The sequence below is a fragment of the Pyxicephalus adspersus genome, chromosome 4, assembly GCF_032062135.1.
Source record: "Pyxicephalus adspersus chromosome 4, UCB_Pads_2.0, whole genome shotgun sequence".
NCBI lineage: Eukaryota > Metazoa > Chordata > Amphibia > Anura > Pyxicephalidae > Pyxicephalus > Pyxicephalus adspersus.
The window spans coordinates 61,344,352-61,364,807 of NC_092861.1; the positions used below are offsets into that span (position 1 = coordinate 61,344,352).

At 37.0% G+C, this 20,456-nt stretch overlaps 1 protein-coding gene across 2 annotated transcripts in view; it reads left to right on the top strand.

Moving 5' to 3' along the window:
- ARHGEF10 (Rho guanine nucleotide exchange factor 10) overlaps positions 1–20,456 on the top strand; it is an 88,140-nt gene that overhangs the window by 17,796 nt on the left and 49,888 nt on the right. The window contains exons 2-10 of one of the 2 annotated variants that reach the window (XM_072408418.1): positions 713–806; positions 8,458–8,631; positions 10,736–11,041; positions 13,231–13,291; positions 13,815–13,894; positions 14,525–14,581; positions 14,770–14,939; positions 19,634–19,750; positions 19,862–19,976. In XM_072408418.1, coding sequence (XP_072264519.1) covers positions 752–806; positions 8,458–8,631; positions 10,736–11,041; positions 13,231–13,291; positions 13,815–13,894; positions 14,525–14,581; positions 14,770–14,939; positions 19,634–19,750; positions 19,862–19,976 — 1,135 coding nt within the window. In that variant the 5' untranslated portion in view covers positions 713–751. The remainder of the gene's footprint in view (positions 1–712; positions 807–8,457; positions 8,632–10,735; positions 11,042–13,230; positions 13,292–13,814; positions 13,895–14,524; positions 14,582–14,769; positions 14,940–19,633; positions 19,751–19,861; positions 19,977–20,456) is intronic. The other variant, XM_072408419.1, reaches the window with a different exon arrangement.

The following is a 20,456-nucleotide window of genomic DNA, read 5'->3' on the forward strand; positions in this document are numbered from 1 at the left end:
CTGTAAAATTAGCGAAACTTGCACTTATTCAGACACTTTTGGCCTTTTTGGAATTGTGCAGAACTTATCACAACACCACTGTAATTTCTGTGTTTAGTTTATTTTTCATAGTTTAAGAAGGTTCCTATAAAAAGTTACTCATCTACATTTAACTCTTTTTGCGTCATTATCTAGGTCTTAATAAAATATAATGATTACAAAATACTGTATATTAATTTCCTGTCCCATCTTACCCAACAACTTTTTCATGCCACTGAGCTGAAAAACATATTCAGAAAAGATGGACATCTATCCTTTTCTGAAGACACCTTAGTTTTCTACAACCAGCCCTTGTAGACATTTATATGACAATTCTTACTGTGAAGAAGTCTTTAGAGTACAGAGCTAAACATTTTTTTCCATTTGCCTAAAAAACAGATGTATACAAGCAAATAAGGTGTTCCCTTGCACCAATCATGGCTAACTTGCTCCCTTCTTGATTGTACATATTCATAAGACTTTGGACCATTTGTGTGTTTTCTATTACTGCTATTGATTATGTTATATGGCAATGTGAGGTACATTAGTGTTTATAGATTGTTTATGTGAATCTACCATTGTGAGGATACTGGTAAATACATAACAGTATCTAGAATAAATACAAATATCTATCATTGTGTGTATGCTCCTAATCATAAGACCTGACATGACCATTGCATTTATTTAATGATAGGATGGCATTTCATGCTGAAATACTGAAAGGCCCAGGAGAATGGGAAGCTTGGAAAATTCAGATTTTGAGGAGTTTCCTCCCCCACCCCCTGAAGGTAAAATAAGCTCCAAAATGTTTATTCATTATTGAAATGTACTGGTTCTTCTATTCATATCTTTTGACTAACACTGGGTTTTGTAAGAGGATTAAGCTAACAGAATATTTATTCAAAGCTTAAATATTTATTTAAAATATCTTTAAGAGAATTAATACATTTGTGTGATGCTAATCTGGAGTAAGTTTCTTTGCTTCTTCTGCCAGAAAATAAGATTTGCTTATTTTATTTCTTTTTCTTGGGTTATTTTTATATATTTACTGCCAGGCTTAGTCAGTGAGACAGAATAACACCGAGCAAACCTTAGTAACCCCAAAATTGGATTGGTTGCTATGGATTCCTGAACTTTGTATGTCATAGCCAAAGTAAGAATATTTATACCAATAGTTTAGGGAAGTCCATCTCAGGTTCATCTCATCGTATATAGCCCTTCATAACCAACCATACCTCTTCATATATCCCTCCTAACCAACACTGTCTATCAAGTAACTACTGTCCAAATCTACCTGCTGCAGCTTCGTAAGCTTTCAAAAGCTTTCAGGGTTCAGTGAAATCAGAGTAGGCAACTTTAATAAAGAAGAGGAGCCTGTACAACTGTGCAAAGTTAGAGGTAGGGCGGGAGTTCAGCTTTAAGGCCCCTGAAGTTCACATACATTGCTTTTAGTGTTTATTGTAAGAAAAACACTGGCACCAAACACTCTGGCCAAGCTCTGACCATTCATTTTCTCCACTTTACATCAGTAATGGGTGCTTGGTTATAATGTGTTCATTAGATGTATTTATTCATTAATATGTGTTCAGATCTAACTTTGATACAATTTCTGTAATAGAGCCAGTTAAGTGTAAAAGTCTGCTTGTTTTTCAATGGTGCTTTCCGGCCGCTCGTTACTATACCCAAGGCTGTGGTTTCTGCCTGGTAGCTTATTGTTCACAAGTGATGTCTTTTACCAGAGGAAAAGAGAAAATGCTGGAGCAGAATGATATGAGGGGGCAGCATTGTGGAAAGGGCTGAGGACAGAATATGAATTGTTCCCATGAAAGGTCCCTTGTCACTGCTGCCTGACACCCTCCGAGGCCTTCATGAAAAAGAAAGATTATTTAAATGGCAGGCCACACAACACATCTTTGACAAATACACATCAGTTCTTTGCCTCAATAGTAGATTGTAATACGGACATGCTTTTTTCCAGTCATTTTTAATGTTATATTGCTACAGTTCTCCTTTGTATATTTTAATTAGATTTATCATTGTGGAATTCATAGTATGTTACAGTATAATTATATCAATGTTAGAACTGTTTTAGTATAAGAAAATGTCAAAATGTATTGGGTAAAATCTAAGTAAGTGCACCTTTAAAGGACTACTAAAGTTCTCTAATAAACGCCTTCTGAACTAACCTTTATTACCACCCCCTTTCTTACCGTTCTAGGACGTCCTTTGCGCTGTTTTCTTCAGCTTTGGCCAGAAATCCAGTTGTACTGGACACCTCTGAGCCCTCAAAGACTTGTATAGGTCTGTAGGACCCTACCTCATTGACCCATAAATAAAACAGGAAATGGAAAAATTTTGTGTTTTTCCTCATTTTACTAGGATGTACCCCATCAAGGGCCTGAGTCGTAGGGTCATTGAATGTTATTTTCATAAAAATATTTGTTAAAGCCTATATGAGCTAGTGATTGGGTTTTTTCAAATACTTTATTTTTGGGAAAATACATATATATTCTGTCAAATGATTGGGAAATTCAAATCACCCAATCACTGAATATTCTTTAAAGTTCACTTCAGGTATGTTTATATGGAAGTAAAGAAACCAATATGAAAGAAGAAAAAGAAACAACCCATTGAATTCATTTTAAAATGTTACAATATATGTGGGTGGTATGGTTTAGTGTATTTTGCTGCCTAAATAGAACATATTTGCAACATTAGAATAACATATCTGGTGCAAGACTACAATAATTATTTTTCATAATAGACCGTAATCTACTTATTATCCATTAAACGGTATGTTGGATTTATAAAATGTTTGTGAGTTCTCCTGTTACACCCCCTCAGTGCTCCTTATAATATGATCCACAAATATTTTACAAATAAGACATGCCATCCATACACATACATTGACAGTTCAAAATCAACTACTTTCACAATTTTTTGACTTGATACATAAATGTAGCTTACAGATAAATAGGGTTTTGACATAGACTTAGATGTAATATAAAATGTACTATAAAGTGGAAGATTGTGCAGGAATACCTACATTCCTGTTCTGCCCTCATCCAACATTGGTTTTGTGTTCTGTTAATTATTTAATTAACAGAACACTAATTAATTAATATCTTCTGGTTAGTTCCCTGAGATGGTAATTAGTGCATCTCCACCTTCTGGAAAATATTTAGGAAATCAAATTGTTTATTGATACCATCATATTTTTTAAAAGAAATGATGTGATAACACTGGGGAATCCTTTTTTTTTAGTTAGATCTTACACTTGTTTTTTAACTAATTTTTGGGTGGTGAAACCAGAACTGACCTCAGTTTTGTTTGCTATCACATCCAGTTTTTACAATACTGGGTACCCTCCATTTTTGTAAAAAAAAAAATACACATTTTACATACAATGAAAAAATAATGAAATAATTACTTGAATGTACTATTTATTTAAATTTCTTTTGTTCATACAAGGGATTTATTGTTACTCTATGACATTTTTTTTACAGTAAAACATTTGAAAATTAATTGGGTAGACGGTTAAGGTAAACATTTATGCTTATAGCTTTTCCTGGAGTGTTCAGTGTTAGGACAATCCCGCCGGATGCACCAACAATAGTCAGCCATCATATGTACATCCCATCTACCCTGATACCGTTCTTCCATGACCTTCAAATCTTGAAAATACAGAAAATGCACCTTGATGCTCATATTGCAACCAAGCATTTTGTAGCTCTCCCATAATTTTGTGGACGATAAGGAGACTCCCAGATCCCTGCCACCCCACCCTGGGGAATGAGTACAGGGGTACATAAAACCCCTTACTCATTTCCTGAAAGGGTTAAAATTATGTGTAAAAAATAAGTCAAGGCTTTACTGTTAAAGTATTTTATTGAATATGTGTGCTTTGTGTAAATAAACTTTTTTTTAAAAGTTATCCCACAATGATAGGATGATTCCCACAGCTGCATTCACAACATAAGCACAGCCATGGGACTCCTGACAGTGAGGGATCCCCGGGCAGGAGGGGTTAAATGAGGAAATATCACCCCATTCACCTCTAGTGCCCTGTGATTGGTTGAGGAAAGGGAAAACCCGATGATGCTTGAGCCGTCATCAGGGTTTTCCTTTCCTCAGTCATTCAGCACTAGAGGGTAATGGGGACAAGTCTCCCCATTAAAGTCTAGTGCTTAATGGCTGAGAAAAGGGAAACCCTGATGACAGCTCAAGCATCATCAGGATTTCCCTTTACTCAGCCAATCACAGAGCAAAGCAATCAGCAGTGCTCTGCTATGCTGACAGCTTCGCTCTCCTGATCGCTCCCGCAGCCCTAGTGGAACTGTAGTATGTGTTCTTGGATACAGAACACATGTCACAGCTCCTTTAGGGCTGCGGGAGCAATCAAGAAAACAAAGCTGTCAGCATAGCAGAGCTCTGCTGATTGCTCGGCTCTGTGATTGGCTGAGGAAAGGTAAATCCTGGTGATGCTTGAGCTGTCATTAGTATTTCCCTTTCCTCAGCCAATCAGGGAGCATTATAGGTGAATGAGGAGACTTGTCCTCATTAACCTTCTGGTGCCTGGGAAACCCACACTGTCAGGAGTTCCATGGCTGTGCTCATGACATGAATGCAGCTGGTAAGAATCATCTTGTCATTGTGGGATAACCTGTAAAAAAAAAAAAGTTCAAGTTACACAAAGCACACTCGTTCAGTAAAATACTTTAACATTAAAGTCTTATTTTTTTACACAAATTTTTAACCCTTTCAGGGAATGAGTAGGGGGTTTTATGTACCCCTGTACTCATGTAAAATTGCGGTAAAACGCGTCATAGGTGTTTATAAGATTTTTTTAGCGTTTTAAAAACAAGGTTTAAAACGCTTGTAAAAGTGCATAAAAACGCATATAAACATGCATATAAACAGTTTTTAAAACTGTCCCTTTAGACTCAGCCTAATGTAGGCCGCTTGCAGACATTCAGCAACTCCAGTTATAAAAGAACAGAGGTCATTTTTGGTTTTATAATTACATGATTGTAGCAAAACCTTAATGCCACAGGGCCTTTTAGAAAGATAATGAACAAAAACAAATAGTAATTTTTAACATTCTCTTCCATCCAGTGGGGTTTATTAGGTATAAATTAACCAAGCTGTTTATTATGACACTTGCCTTGTATGTGATTGATAACATTGCTGTTTCTGTGTCTATTTTACAAGGTGTTTTATTTTGTAGGCCTAACTTTTTTCCCTGTTGTAATGTTTTATGCAATGGCACCCTTAGTTCAAGGCTCTTTTGCATGTTTTTCTTGCATTGTTGTTGCATTGCACAGTTTTATGTGTGATTTTACAAGTGCTTCACAGTACTTTTTATGCAAGTCTTTGTATGTTGTACATTATGCAAGAAATAGGCAAACATGTGAAAAGAACTGGTGTGAATCTTTCGTTACAAAAAGAAACACTGCTATCACTGTCTCCTAAAACCCTCACCACTCCATATCTCCCCTCCTTTTGTGTGATACTACCCCAAACTCCTAGATTCTAAGCTCTTCGGGGCAGGGTCCTCTTCCCCTGTATCTGTCTGTCATTTGAGACCCTTATTTATTGTACAGCACTGTGTAATATGTTGGTGCTATATAAATCTGTTTAATTTTAATTTATTAATAATATTAATAATAATAATAATAATAATAATAATAATAGTAACAATTATAATCATAATAATAAATGAACTGGATACTTTCAGTGACCTTTTCACCCAAAATTTCACGTTAGCCTATTTAAATTTCTCTCAATCCTCAATTTTACAAAGCATATACAGTATATATATCGTTTTTAATATGGACACAAAGGTGAGGGGCAAGGTTTGCCTTATAATGAAAAATATTTCTTATTTTATGGCTGACAAGTGTGAAGTAAAAGTTGTATTCATTTTTAAAATCAGAAAAGTACACTCCTTTAGCCATAGGGTGTTTTGGGTTGTGAAGGGCTTTGTAGACATTGGTGTATTGCAGGGGTGCCCACACGTTTTTGGCTTGTGAGCTACTTTTAAAATGACCAAAGTGTTCTCCCCAGAATTTTTATTCAGCCGGGTGGTGGGAAGATGTAGCTGGGTGATCAAAAAGGGGGTGTGGCAAAAGACGTCTAATTTAGTGCACCCAGTTGTTTATGCCATGGGTATCCAGTGACCTCTTATTGTTTCAGTGTTCTACCTTACCCCTATACTTTGTTCCAACTTTGTAATGCCTGCCCCATTAGTATATTCAATTTTTCCTTTCTATGTATTTTGCCATAACTGCGCTATGCCCTGTATGTATGTAACCTTACTGCCAGTGTGAATTCAGCCTAACTTCAGATGTGCTCCTGAGGCTATATTAAGATAAAGTGAACTTTTGTGAAAACATTTTTTTTCAATTGATCCTTTTACAAAATTAAACCAGCAGGCCCATGCTGGCCCAGCTTCCACCTTCTCTCTAATGCTCACTTCTACGTCCACTGCTGCCTTGCACTGCGCCTGCATGAGATTGAACACTTTTTTTTTACGTTATAAGAAAGCCTCTGAAGGTGCATGCACAGAAGGAGCAGTGTATAGCCTCTTGGGATATGTGACACAAATATCCCAGGAGGCTGCGGATTTCCCCTTTGGTCTTTACCGAAATGAAAAGAAAAGAATGAAGGGGAGAGGTCCTCCCTAAAAAAAAAGTGTAAAAACAAAAAAACACATGCTTTAATAGCATCATGCATGTGATATCAGATGGGGACAAGACAGCCAGTGACCCCCTCTCATCACTGCCCATATTCTATATAAAAACACTGTCTGTGACGTTTATCCGCAGTGTGTAATGATGTAATTGGCAGCGCAGTGTGATCGCTATGTGAGTGTAAAAGCTGCTTGTCATATTCTGCAGCCTAACAACTCGCTGTGTTCAAACCTTCATATCTCCTAAGCTGTTGGTTGTAATAACTTGAAATGATTAGGTACATGTGGAGGCATAGGAAACAAACTGTAGGTGCAAGTGGGGGACACTTGTGGCTAAACCTTTCTAAAATGTAATTACTATGGCATTATGAGAACATAAATCTCTACCTAGCAAAATTTGCTGCCTGCTCTGTTACACATATCTATCTGCATCTCTACCTCAAACACCAATTTCTCCGGAATTAAGAGGTGCAGGGAAACAAAAATATAGGTGGAAGTGGGAGACACGTGTGGCCTTTCATCACCATGGCATCATTACAACATTAAAAAAAAACAAAAAACTGCCCATCAAAATGCACTTCCTTGTTACACGACTATAACCTTCCAATACCTCAACCCCATTACATTTTAGTGGGCAGAGTTTATGTTCTAATGATGCCATAGTGATGACGTTTTAGGGGATGGTTTCTTACACCTCCCCATTCCCCAATTGAAGTTCAGAATGTTAGATAAATGGACAGGAATGTGTAACAGGGCAGGGAAGCCCATTTTGATGAGCAGAGCGTTTTATGTTCTAATGATGCTGTAGTAATGAGATTGTAAGGGGAGAATGTGCCCGGCACTTGCACCTCTATTTTCAGTTTTTCAGTACCCCCCACCTCAGAGAAATTGGGGTTCAAAGAAGAGAAGCAGAAAGTAATCTCATAGGTATAGATTAGTGACAGGTAGGTATATATTTAGGGGCCCCACCCCAATGCTCCTTGCTATGTTGGTGGCCCCGGGGTCCCCAATTTGCATTTTCAGTTTAGGACTCCTAGTTGCACTTTCCTCTGAAACAGCAACCCCAATGTTCAATTTTCATAACTGTTTACATTTGTGACCCCATATCTTGAAATTTTTTAAGGCTGGGGGGGGCTGAAATTGTAGTAACTAGTATCTATGAGGGTCCCCTGTGCACCCTAAAATTTACATCATTGTGTGCTATCAGATGGGGGCGGGGCTGCCTGTTTCTCGTTCACATGAAGGCTGAACTGTGTGCTAACCTCTCATCGCAGCAGCAATCCTCTGAACGGATGACAGCTGAGCACAGAGCAGCCTCACTGAGATCCGTGTAGAGGATGAGAGCTGCCCAGGAGAGGTGGGCGGGGTAGGCACAGTAGCCGGGCGGAGCAACCGGCTAAAACCTGGGGAGAACTATGGACCAGGTCAAAATGATCCACCAACAATAAGAACTTGGACTTAATAACTTGCATTGCTTTTGCGATCTACCAGTAGATTGCGATCCACCAGTAGATTGCGATCCACCGGTAGATCGCGATCCACCGGTGGATCGCGATCTACTGGTGGATCGCGATCCACCTGTTGGGCATCCCTGGTGTATTGCTTTAGCTTGAGAGACCCATAGATGGTTGCACCGTTGAGCCCACATTGCTTCTGATAAAATTTTCATATCCTTACTTCCCTACAATTATCTGTTTAGTTTCCTTCCCAGATGTATGGGATTTATGTTTTTTTTTTTTTCTTCATAGTTTTTGAAAATGAGTTAAAATATCATACCCTTGCTGCTGAAGATCAAGAAGAAGATGAGGGAGAAAAATTTGACTTTGACAGTGGCGATGATGCTCCAGAAGCTGATAGACAAACCCTTCAAATGGCAGGGGGTGATCTCATTGACTTGGATTCTAAACTCCCAGATCCCCCGGGTAAGTTGAGTTTTATTTTAAATCTATGATAAAAAAAGGTTTTACACTGTCACTTGGCTCAGTGGCCAGCCCTCTGGCCTTTGCACTGCTAAGTCACAGTTATGAGTCTAAGTGAGTTATGAGTTATGGACATTATCTGCAAGGAGTTTATATTTTCTCCACGCGTTTATGTGGGTTAACTCTGGTTTTCCCCCATATCCCAAATAATAATAAAAAGCATGCCTCGCATCCTGCGACACCCATATCAATATCACAGATGCAACAGTCACTGCAACTGGAATGCAGTGATGGCAATAAATAGATAGGCTTGCAGTTGTCCGCAACATTCTACCACACGCTCAGCAGCGCCCTGTTTTGTGCATATGTTTGCACATGGCTGCAGTTGATTGCCATGCGGTTCCTGAAAGTGACAACTCATTTCTGGACACATGGTTGCTTTTTATCTTCTTGAGGAAGAACTGTACCACAACTTCACTCATCCTTTCTCAACAACAAAGGGGATATCACATGCTGCGGCTGACATTAAAAACTAGTAGTTGAATAGGGGTGCATGAAAGTAGCTAAGTTCTGACAACAATTCTGAAAGGGTCTTTAAAAGTCTTAACTTTCCTCTACTCTACTAAGAATGGATTTATGTTTGTATCCCCATTGGAGAATTTTTTTTAATCATTTGACAAAGCTCTAACAAATCTCCCCTGCTGTAACCAAAACAAAATTAAATGTTTTGGCTGGTGTTGAGCTACATGTAAGCTTTGGGCAAAAGGTGTAGCCTTTTTTTAGGTTTATGTTTATACAGAAGATAATATTGCTGGAGATTAATGTATGTCATTGTTTTGGGTACAGTACAGGTATCACACAATATTTTTAAGCGATCCCCTATGCTGGATCAATAAACAGGCGACAAGTAACAAGAACTTTTGTAGTCCCTGAGGTGGGCATCTTGCAGTGTTTCTTTCCTCTCTCTATAGCAGAGGTCCCCAACTCCCAATCCACGGCCCACTGTCTGACAACTGGGACGCCAGAGCACAAAGACTCAATAAGTGAAGGGCTACAGCCCTGTGGTCTGCGGATCTGGCCAGTACTCCCCCCAGCGAGGTCAGGAGAAAGACCGTGCGGGGGGGGGGCGCACTGGTTAGAGCCGAGAACCATGTCTCCTATATGCATCGCAGGCTTAGGGCGGTGGGTGGGTTGTGTCCCAGACCTGCGATGGGAGAGTGATCGGGTTCTGGCATCATGACGTCACTCTGAGGGAAGTTTCTTCCCTTGGCTTCCCGCGCATGCACGGTCTGGAGTCTGTGAATTTAGTGGTCCCTGACGTCCAAAAGGTTGGAGACCACTGCTGTATAGAACACTGCTGAGCAACATGTACATAACTTACAATTGTTTTGAGTCATATTAAGTGAGTGTTTGTAAAGAGATTTAGTTTTATGCTAATATTCCTCTGTATTATCTCCCTGTCAGCTGATTTTATGCTGTAAGGTCCTCTTGCTGACCTGTATTCTGCCTCAGCTCAGAGCTGATATCCGACACACTGTCTAGGTTACTAGAGGGGTTTTGTTTTGTAGCTTTTGTTTGTAGCCTTGAAATATGAAATATTTTTATGTGGGTTAGATGAATCAGCAAGACTGATATAGCCTTCCTTATTATCTGTCTGATAAACATTCAACATCATTTACCCTTTTCTCCCCAGTCTACCTGCCCCTGGCCCACCCATTTCATTCACCGATGTTCAGTCCTTGCAGTCAGGGGAGGTTTGTGTTGGCATTACCTTGGTAGGCCTGCACAAGAAGGGATATTTTCAGGAAGCTATGTACAATGTCCTGGACCTTCCCACTAGCCATGATCTGCCTATATTGCATAGAAAATCACAGACACAAAATAAAGATGTCACTGTGTATAGGAAAATAATATAATGAAAACAAGTTTGGTTTAAATATATAATTAGCATGTTGATGGGGAAAGAAGGAGCCTCGAAAGGCAGATATTAGCAGATAAAACCTTTTACAGCTGAACTATAGCTAGTAAATGTTAAACATATTTACTAGGAGTTTATTTGGTGTTTTTTATAACAGAGTCTCCCCTTCTTTCCTCCACCATGCTAAAGAATTAGATCAACTTCATGAAGTTAGTGAAGATGTTTTACATCAAGATTTGCCAACAGAAAATGAAGTGAGTACAGTCCCAAGAAAGGTGAATCCTTACTCTGTGATTGACATTGCACCCTTGCAAGAAGGTGATTTAATTGCATCTCAAGAGCCTGAATCATTGGATGGCAATACAAGTCCTCGAGTGCCAAGTGGTTATTCTGTTCCTGTGCCATGTGGGTACGCTGTACCATCTAATTTGCCTTTGCTGCTTCCAGCATACTCCACTCCAGTCATTATTCGCAACATATCTGTAGATGAACAAGGTAAAACCCAATTTTAGTCACTAAATGTGTGATAACGAGTCATTTTTTTATGTCATAAATGAAGCCTATTTTCCACATACTATCCAAAACTTTATTTTATTTTACACTTTCAGTAAGGCCTCCAGTTTAGGTAGTGGGGGAATGATGGAAGATATACTTACCCTTGTAGCGTTACTGTAAAGAGCCTCCATCACTTGGCGTTCTAGCCAAGGTTAGGAGATTTTACTTAAAAGATGTTTTTTTAGGATTACAAAAGTAACTACACACAGACTGCACTCATCACTCCTAAAACCAAAACCTAAATTAGTAACTGTTGGTGGAGTTCATCTGTATTTACTTGCTTCAGTTATTACTTTCTGTTAGGGCGATGCATTCAATATTGTAGGTAAATATTGATCTCTAGGACCTTTAATAAACTTTAACAATAATATTAATCATAAAAAAAATGCTTGTTGTCCATTCCTTTATATTTAATATTTACCCTAAATCAGTGCTGTCCAACTTTATTGGCACGACATTGAGCCACATATTTATAGATAGTGGTAGGCCTTTAGGTGCTCATAGCAATTTGAAGTGGTTGTGTCCAAAATGAATGATATGCTGATATAACCAACAACAGGTAGATATCAATTATATACAAATAATGCAAGCAACAGGTAGATAGTACATACCTACCTGTAGTAAATATCAATGACATACAGATATAAATAACATCAGTGACAAGCAGATAAGAACAAGAGACAGTTTCTACTAATAGGTGGATTCCTCAGTAACAGATACCCTGGCACATGCAGGCATCACTGCAATTTCTAATGTAAACCCAAACACCAAAGCCTAATTTTTTCTTCTTTTTACAGTAAAAGTTGTAAAAATGAAGAATAATCTTTCTTAGAAGCTAGTTCCATTTAATTCTAAATTGCTTAAAAAAGGCTTTGTGTTTATATATAATATAACTGGCTATTGTTATATTAATCAAGGCCATAAATATTTGCCTTTCTTAGGTAGGAAGGTTTTTGTTATTAAAGGAAATTATTTTTGCCTTTTTATAGGTGTACATTTTAATATATTTATTTTTGACCATTGTCTGAACTTTGTCTTATGTTAGGCTTGTTAACTAACTAAAACAATAAATACAAGTTGACAATCGAAAATCCGGCCATCAATAATCTGTATCCTTCAGTTTCCCGGCATGAATTTCAGATCATATTTTCAGTACAGGGACTGCAGTACAATGTTTGGCCACTTATGTTTTCATGGCGCTGTTCTGCAGAAACACTTGCTTACTAAACTAAATACATGTTAGGTTGTCCCTGCTGCCTGCTCCCTGGAACTGTGCCAGATGTCCACGGTGGTGCGAGTGGAAGGCTGGCCTGTGTGTGAAGGTAAGTATAAAAAAAATCCAGATTTTTCAAAAATCCGACACTCCCTAGGTCCCATAGTTGCTGGGTTTTTGAATGTCAACCTGTATATGATAATCCATAAAAGTCCTTGTGCTAGCAGTTCCTGGTATAGTGTGACAAAGTCTGTGTCTTAACTGTTCTGTCAACATGGTAGGTGCTCCCCCATTAGACATATACATTGAACTCTTATACTCTATCAGGAAACCTGTTCTTAGAAATGCTAAGGGCAGCACTACTGATTAGCAACAAAGATATAAAAATGAAAAAAATTAAACAAGGATTTTATTATTTTTTTAAAAAGTTGTTTTAGACATTTATTTCAGTTAGTGCTTACATGCACTATAAGCAGAAGTAATCCCTGATGTATGTGGTATCCAGTTCTACTCACACAAGTTATTTCAGTTAAGACATGGCTGTCATAACTATTTTTTAAAATAATGATTTGGATTACACGTTATGGAATGTTGCTGGAATATTAGATAATACTGTAGCTGCTTCTCCTGGTGCTGATGTTTAAAAAATGTTATACAGTTTATTTAAATCAAATCTTAGCAATCTTTTTTTCATGTGAACTCATGTTGATATAAATCCTGATTTGATAATCCGTTTGGCTGAATATACCAATTTACTTTCCAGGACTTTACTTTCATTGTGTCTACAAGATGTTGCTAGACATTAATTAACAAAAACCATTGGGGATTAATATCAGATATGCGTACATAATGCAGCAAAAAAAGCGAGTAATATTAGTGAAAACAGAAATATGAACATATTTTTTCTGTTTTGCAGGGATTCAGGAGGTAGTGCCTAGTCCTCACTTTCAGGTTTTGACTGACAACTACCATTCAAGGTAAACAGTAATTTGAGATTAGCAAACTGATTTAAACATTTCATAGTCAACTCCTACATTTCCAATGCACTTTTTATTTCTAGAAGTCACTGTGTTCTCATACCGCATATTATTACAAAAGAGTGAAGTTACTGATTTTCTATATAGATAAAAATGAATCACAAAAATAAATGCTTTTTTTCGATGTTCCCCCAGCCACTTATCAATTTTGATTATCCAGAAAACCTGTGACATCCCCAGAATACTTACTAGTACTTATATGACCCAGTATCTCAGTGATTTTATCTTTACATTTGTAATATGTCATAAATGAGAATATATCTAAGGACAAACTTGGATTTTTCCCTTGAAGTTCTCCTTTAAGAAACTATTTTCCCTTCTTTTTTTAGGAATATAAAAATATATCATATGAAAAAAAAATCATAATAATAGATGAACTGTAAAATTATGAACCCATATAGCTATTGTGTCCTCTTATGAATATCATGCAATTAAAAGCATTTACAATTTTACATTTTAAAAGTGAGGACTTTCAGGCATCGAAAGAAGAGGATGTGTTGGCCAAGTGGGTCTCAGATCCAGCAAATACGGAATGGATGGAAAGTAAATATGTTTTATTCTTCTTTTGTGTTTAATTAATTACCTTTTTATTATCTGATCTTTTAGTTTGCTTGCCTAAAGCATTACATTACTTATTTACTCATATTAGGCCTATTCGATGCCTGTTTCTTTCCCTACAGAGACCAATCTGATTTAATCTCTAGAGTACATTCTGAACCTTGTATTTCATGGATTTATTTTACCTGTAGTAGAGAATGTTTTATTTGAAAATAGTTTTCACACTTTTTAATGAAGTTAGGTTTAGTCCCTACTAGGTCTATGCTACAGTCAAGGATTGTACAGAGGGCTCCAACCCTACGTCTAGCACAATTTACTTCAACCTTACATAAAATTAAAACAGCACTTATCTTTCTTTTTATTATTGTTTTATATGAAGCCACAACTACACCTTAAAGCTAAATCACTTATAACATTTTAATATTGATATTATAGGTGATTTGGTCCAAAAACCCAAGTATTATTTTTTAAGAACTCTATTACCTGTCCACCAGATGGGCAGGGCACACATATTGGGCCTGATTTACTAAACGCTCTCTAATAGTGATCCATCCAACCTGGAATTGATCTGGTCTGGAATTGAAAACATTTGCAAACTAATTATTCTTTTTTCAGATCCTGATGAAGTTATTTATGATGATGTTCCTAGAGAGAATTCAGATTCTGCAACAGGTACTTTACTACATGCTCAGAAGCATTAGAAATATATATATAAGACAAAGAAAATAACCCGTGCCATGTATTTGAATTACACCAATCATCATTAACAAGCACACATTTGCTGGTTATGGCATGGTATATATTGTAGTTTTGTAATTTGGCTTTGATCCCAAGGATTACCTGGAATCTTTCTGTCTTAGATCCTGAGGAAATGATTTATGATGATGTGGAAAATGGTGAAGAAGGCAGAACCAGCTCCTTGGATTATGGTTGGAGTTCTAGTGAATTTGAAAGCTATGAAGATCAAAGTGATTCAGAGTCTAAACATGGAGTCCCTAATTCCTTCCTTCGAGGAGGCAGCAAAAGACATGCAAGTCTATCACTATTTAGTTTTTGATAAATATTGTTTTTAAAAGGAAATTTTGGCTTTAGAAATCTTTGTAAAATTGGTGTACTCATTACACAAAGGAATAGGAAATAATGTTTTATTTATTAGAAATATTAGTGGATATGCTTAACTTTTTGGTCATTTGGTTTGACTTGCAAAATTCACCCTTTGTTGTATGACCAGTCTTAAGGTTAAGCTTATCATTATCACCTTTCACTTTTGAGCCACAATATAAAACCAATTAGAGTTTTGCACAGCCAGTCACTGCAATTCAAGCACACCTGTCACCTCAAATGTATTTACTGCTTTTTTGAAACCCAGCCTAATCAATGACCCACTACAGTCTAATGATTGGACCACAAAGGATTAAGAACACAGCAATAAGGTCATACCTTCTCTTTATGTTAACAGTCTTGGACTAAGATTGGTATGAGGACCAAAAGAGCTTTGCAGGCACAGAGACGTGACGATCTCTCCCACAGCTTCTAATAATTTGCATAAATAGTATGTCAAATCAGAAACCTTTTTTCTAAAGGGGAGTGCTCTAAACTGCTGTCTGGGTTTGATGGCCATCTGGGATCTGTTAGAAAGATTTACCCTCCTATCCTGGAAGACTGACAACGGTAATGGCAGGTAATGAGGGAAAACCTGCAATAGTGATACATACAAAATAAAAAGTCTATGGTTCCAGCCTCCCCTACTGTTCTAGAGAAGTTATTTTGAAGCAATAAAAAAGTAAACAGAGGTTTCAACATATTCATGCAAACAGAAGAATAAACAGAAATAAAATATTGTATAAAATGTACTTGCACCTGCGCTACAGCTGTTTTCTATTCATTTCTGAATTGGGAGGGTCAATCAGGTGAGATCATGTGGCACCCAAAGTAAGTATAACAATAGATGCTAGATTACAGTTCCCAGCATCTCTACAGGCAAGGACAGCTACACAATGCATTTTGTATTTACTTTGTTCAAGTTGGTTTTAGCTGAGGTTTAAGGATTTTGCAACTAACTAGAACAGTCATTGGTTTGTCTTGTTTGCCTTGGTGTTTTACTTTGGTATACCAAAATAAATCAGGAGTGATTTCACATATCTCCCTGATAAAGTTTTACTTTATATTGTATTTCAGTATTAGGCTACTATCTTTGTCCTGTAGTTAAAACATTCCCCACTGTTACAGGACAGAATCTGTGTTATTCAGTTATATTCTGCACTGAGCCAAGGAATGATCTGTTGGGTCAAGAATGCATTTTCCTGAAATCCTGGGCTTATTTTGAGTGAAAGAGATAATGTGTAAGACATTTATAGCAGAATAGTTTGTCCCCTCTGTTGCAAAGAAAAGTCTTGTTATACTGCTTTTATTACACTGGGGAACAATTTTTAACAAATATTTTGCTGACTTGAATTTTTAAATTTATTTACACTAAAAAGGGGGAAAAGCTATAGCTGATTCTGAAAGTGCAGTTAGTTCTCTTCTATCACATCAGGTTTTTTTCTCTACCGCTTATACGGTATTAATGCGATTACTGTAGCGTGGATTTGTATAGGCTATTCATTTACACCCAAGACATTGTGGTCAGAGTATTTTCTTTCTTTCAGACAATGTCTGGCTCTGCTGTTTCTCGTCGTAAGTGCCTGAATATAACAACCCTGATTAATTTTGGTATATCTGTGGCAGTTTCACCATTCCCAGTCAAAGGGCGAACATCAGCACATTTGTAGAGCAAGCCTATTTGGCATATTTCCATGTTAAACTTGATGATCAAGATAAGTCTTGGGCCCCTTATAAGGTGTGCAGTGTGTCATGGGTTTACAGATGTGGACTAAGGGAACACGTGATAAAATGCCGTTTGGTACCTATGGTTTGGCAACCTATGGTTTTTCAGTGACTGTTACTTTTGTATAGTGAAAACTTCAGGATATACCAAGAAAAATAATAGTGAGAGTATCCTAGTCTATCATCGGTTTTACGCCCAGTGGCTCATTCAGATGAAATCCCAGTGCCGGTTTTCGTTACACTACCCTCACTTGAAGAACATGATTATGGTGATGAACTAGCTGACAACAATGACGAAGAGTTTGAAATTGAAAAGGACTCTGTTCGTAAAGGATTTGATCAGCATGAGTTTAGTGATTTGGCACGTGATTTGGGACTATCGAAGAAGGCTTCAGAACTCCTAGCATCAAGACTGCGTGAGAAAAACATACTTGAAAAAGGAGTGAAGGTATCGTACTTTCGAACCAGAGAAATTGCATTTCTGCAGTACTTTAGAACTGACAGTAGCTTTGTGTATTGCCATAACATACCTGGTTTAATGGAGGAATTGGGAATTCCAATCTATAAATCAACTGAATGGTGGCTATTCATAGCTCAAAGCGGAGGTTAACCCCCCTAGTGTTCTTATTCTGTTTATATTTCCATGCAAAAAGCGTAAATATTCATATTTCCATGCAAAAACTGAAATATGTAAAATATTTAATAAATTTGTTATTAAACTTTAAATAAAAAAAACACAAAAATCTGATAAAAAAAAAAAAAAAATAGTGAAACCTGTAATATAACTGTACAGTAGCATGTATAATATATAAGATAATATATATATGTTATATAAAGATACAATACAAAGATTTCTTTTTATTGGACTCAATGCAACTATTTTCACCAGCTGAAGATTGAAGAAAGAAGACGTGTCCTTAGGACCAGCAGGACATCGGGTAACGCCAACGGAACAACGTGTTTTTTTTTTTAATGGTATTAGCGACCCTAAGTGTGACTCAGGATTACCACTTTTTGCATGTAAATCCACCCCAAGTCACACTCAGGAATGCCTCCAGGAGGGTTACAGTGTGTCCTCCTTCACAATGGCAGTATATTTAGGTCAGTCCCAATTGGCCATTAAGTTTCTCTTTGTAAAGAATATGCAGTCATAAGGAGAGTCATTGAGTTGTTGCAATATCACCAACACAATTGGGTTATCTGTGTTGACCTTAAAATGGTATGCTTCCTTCTTTGTCAGCAACGCGGAAACACCAAGTATCCCTGTTATCTGTGCATGTGGGACAGCAGAGCTTGTGAGAGGCATTGGGGGGAAAGGAGTTGGCCTCCAGTATGAGCCACTTGTTGATCGAAAGAATATTATATTCCCGCCTCTGTACATGAAACTGGGTCTGATGAAGCAGTTCGTTAAAGCTTTGCCAACTAAAAGAGACTGTTTCAAGTACCTCATTTTGGCATTTCCTAGTCTGAGATTTGAAAAATAAAGGTCCACAGACTGGGTAGCTCATCAAAAATGAACATTTCATCAGGACAATGTCAGAAGTCGAAAAGAATGCTTCGTTATCTATCAAAGCCATTGTCAAGGACTTTCTTGGAAACACACGAGCAAATAATTACACAGAAACTGTCCAGAAACTCTTGTAGAGCTACAAAATGCTTGATTGCAATATGAGCATCAAAGGTGCATTTTCAACATAGCCATCTTTCTAACTTCCCGGAAAACCTTGGTGCAGTCAGTGATGAGCAAGGTGAACGATTCCACCAAGGTTTGAAGGTCTGGGATCAGGGTAGATGGGATGTACATATGATGGCTGATTATTGTTGGAGCATTCGGCGGGAATGTCCTAACACTGAACACTCCAGGAAAAGCTATAAGCGTAAATTTTTACCTTAACCGCTTACCCAATTAATTTTCAAATGTTTTACTGCTTTAATAGCTCAGCCATTTTTATTCAGTGGTAATTATATTGATGCCTTGCATAATTTTTAATAAAAAAATAATAAAAGATATATTTCTTATGTGGGTTTTCTCCAGGCATTTTTTCCTGCATCCTTAAAATAGGCAGTTAGGTTAATTGGCTTCACCAGAAATATTAGACCTTAGACTGTATTTGTATCAAATGACTGTGGTAGGAATACGTAATATGTCAGCTATATAAATACAAAATAATAATAATAAAGGACTAAAAAAAAACGACTATAAAGGGGGAGATATTGATGAGCCATCACTCCACTGGATCTTCTGTGTTCTTCTGTCAGTATGCATGCTGTTAGTAAATGTGCACTGTAGCAGATTCTTTTTTGCTTCTAGTGTTGGCCCTCTTCCCTGGCTAAGTGTTTTCTAGACAAATTTAGACACCCACATTTTTTTTTCATATACACTTATTGGTATTTTAAATGAATACTTACTTTAAATGCATTTGTGTTTTCAGTCTTGTCTGGAGTCTGATTTTATAGGCCCATTAAACCTTCCAGTTCAGGTTATCTTCATTTAGATTTGTATCTATAATTAAAATATTATTTATACTAATTTATGATACTGCCATTTGGCTGCAGGCAAGATGAGCTAATATTCCTGGAGAATGGTTTAATAGGACCATAGAACTTATCACATTTATCAATCATCTGGGTTACTCTCATGGCACTACGGACATAAATCCATGTAAGATTACATGCATAAATATACCTCTATGGAGTTAATTAGCAGTTTCTTCTTTGTAATTCTTGTAAAGTGTACCCTTCACTGTATTTGAAGTAATTGTGGATTGTTGTGACTAATAGTTAACTTTTAAAACTTTCATTTGATAAATAGATTTTTAGAACAAACCAAAAAGTATTATAAGAGATCAAATATCTTACATTTTTATTCACCAAGACATGCTATATTTTTTCATATAGCTTTCTCAGGACTTAACACGTATAAAACAACACTACGAGAAAAAGATGAAAGATTTGGTGACAAACAAAGTGGGAGGAGTAGAGATCCAACATTTAAAACAAAAACATGAACTCAAGGTGATGTAGCTTGTCTTTTTCAGCTACCATTTAGTGCATGATCATTGGATCCTGGTAGTCGTTTCAAGTTATATTACTTTATTTTTAGATTTGGTATGCTTTATGTTTTAGATGCAGAGGCTTATGAAGGCTGCAAAAGAGGGTACAAAAGACGGGCTTGAAAAAACAAAAGCTGCTGTGAAGAAGGGCCGTTCCTACATCAGAACCAAATCTTTTGTTTTACACGGTACAAAGTTTAAATACTTTACATGTCCAGTTTAAGTTAAAGATAACCACAATGTTTATTAATACTCAGGTAAATGTATGTATATGAATATTACATATTAAATGCATTCTGTAAGTGAAGCTAACATCTAAAATCTCAAAGACCAGCTTTTGTTCTAAATAGGGACTTGAAAAAGCCAAATGTGAGGACCCAACCTGCTCTATCGCTGCTACTACTAAGTTATCACAGTGTGATTAGCACAGTTTAGCAGCAAATAATCGGGGCTGGGTTTTTTATTTTAGAAACCCCATCAATGCTTTGAAAGCACAATGCCATGTTTATGTTTATTTATGGAAGAAACATTTTATGCAAATCCCCAAAATGCCTAAAACATAAACATGTAACCTTATAAATTTGAACAAACCTTGTAGTTTGTTTTTAGATATTTTGACATAATGTAACATTTCAAAATCACTTTTTCTTCAATGAGGAAAAAGAAAA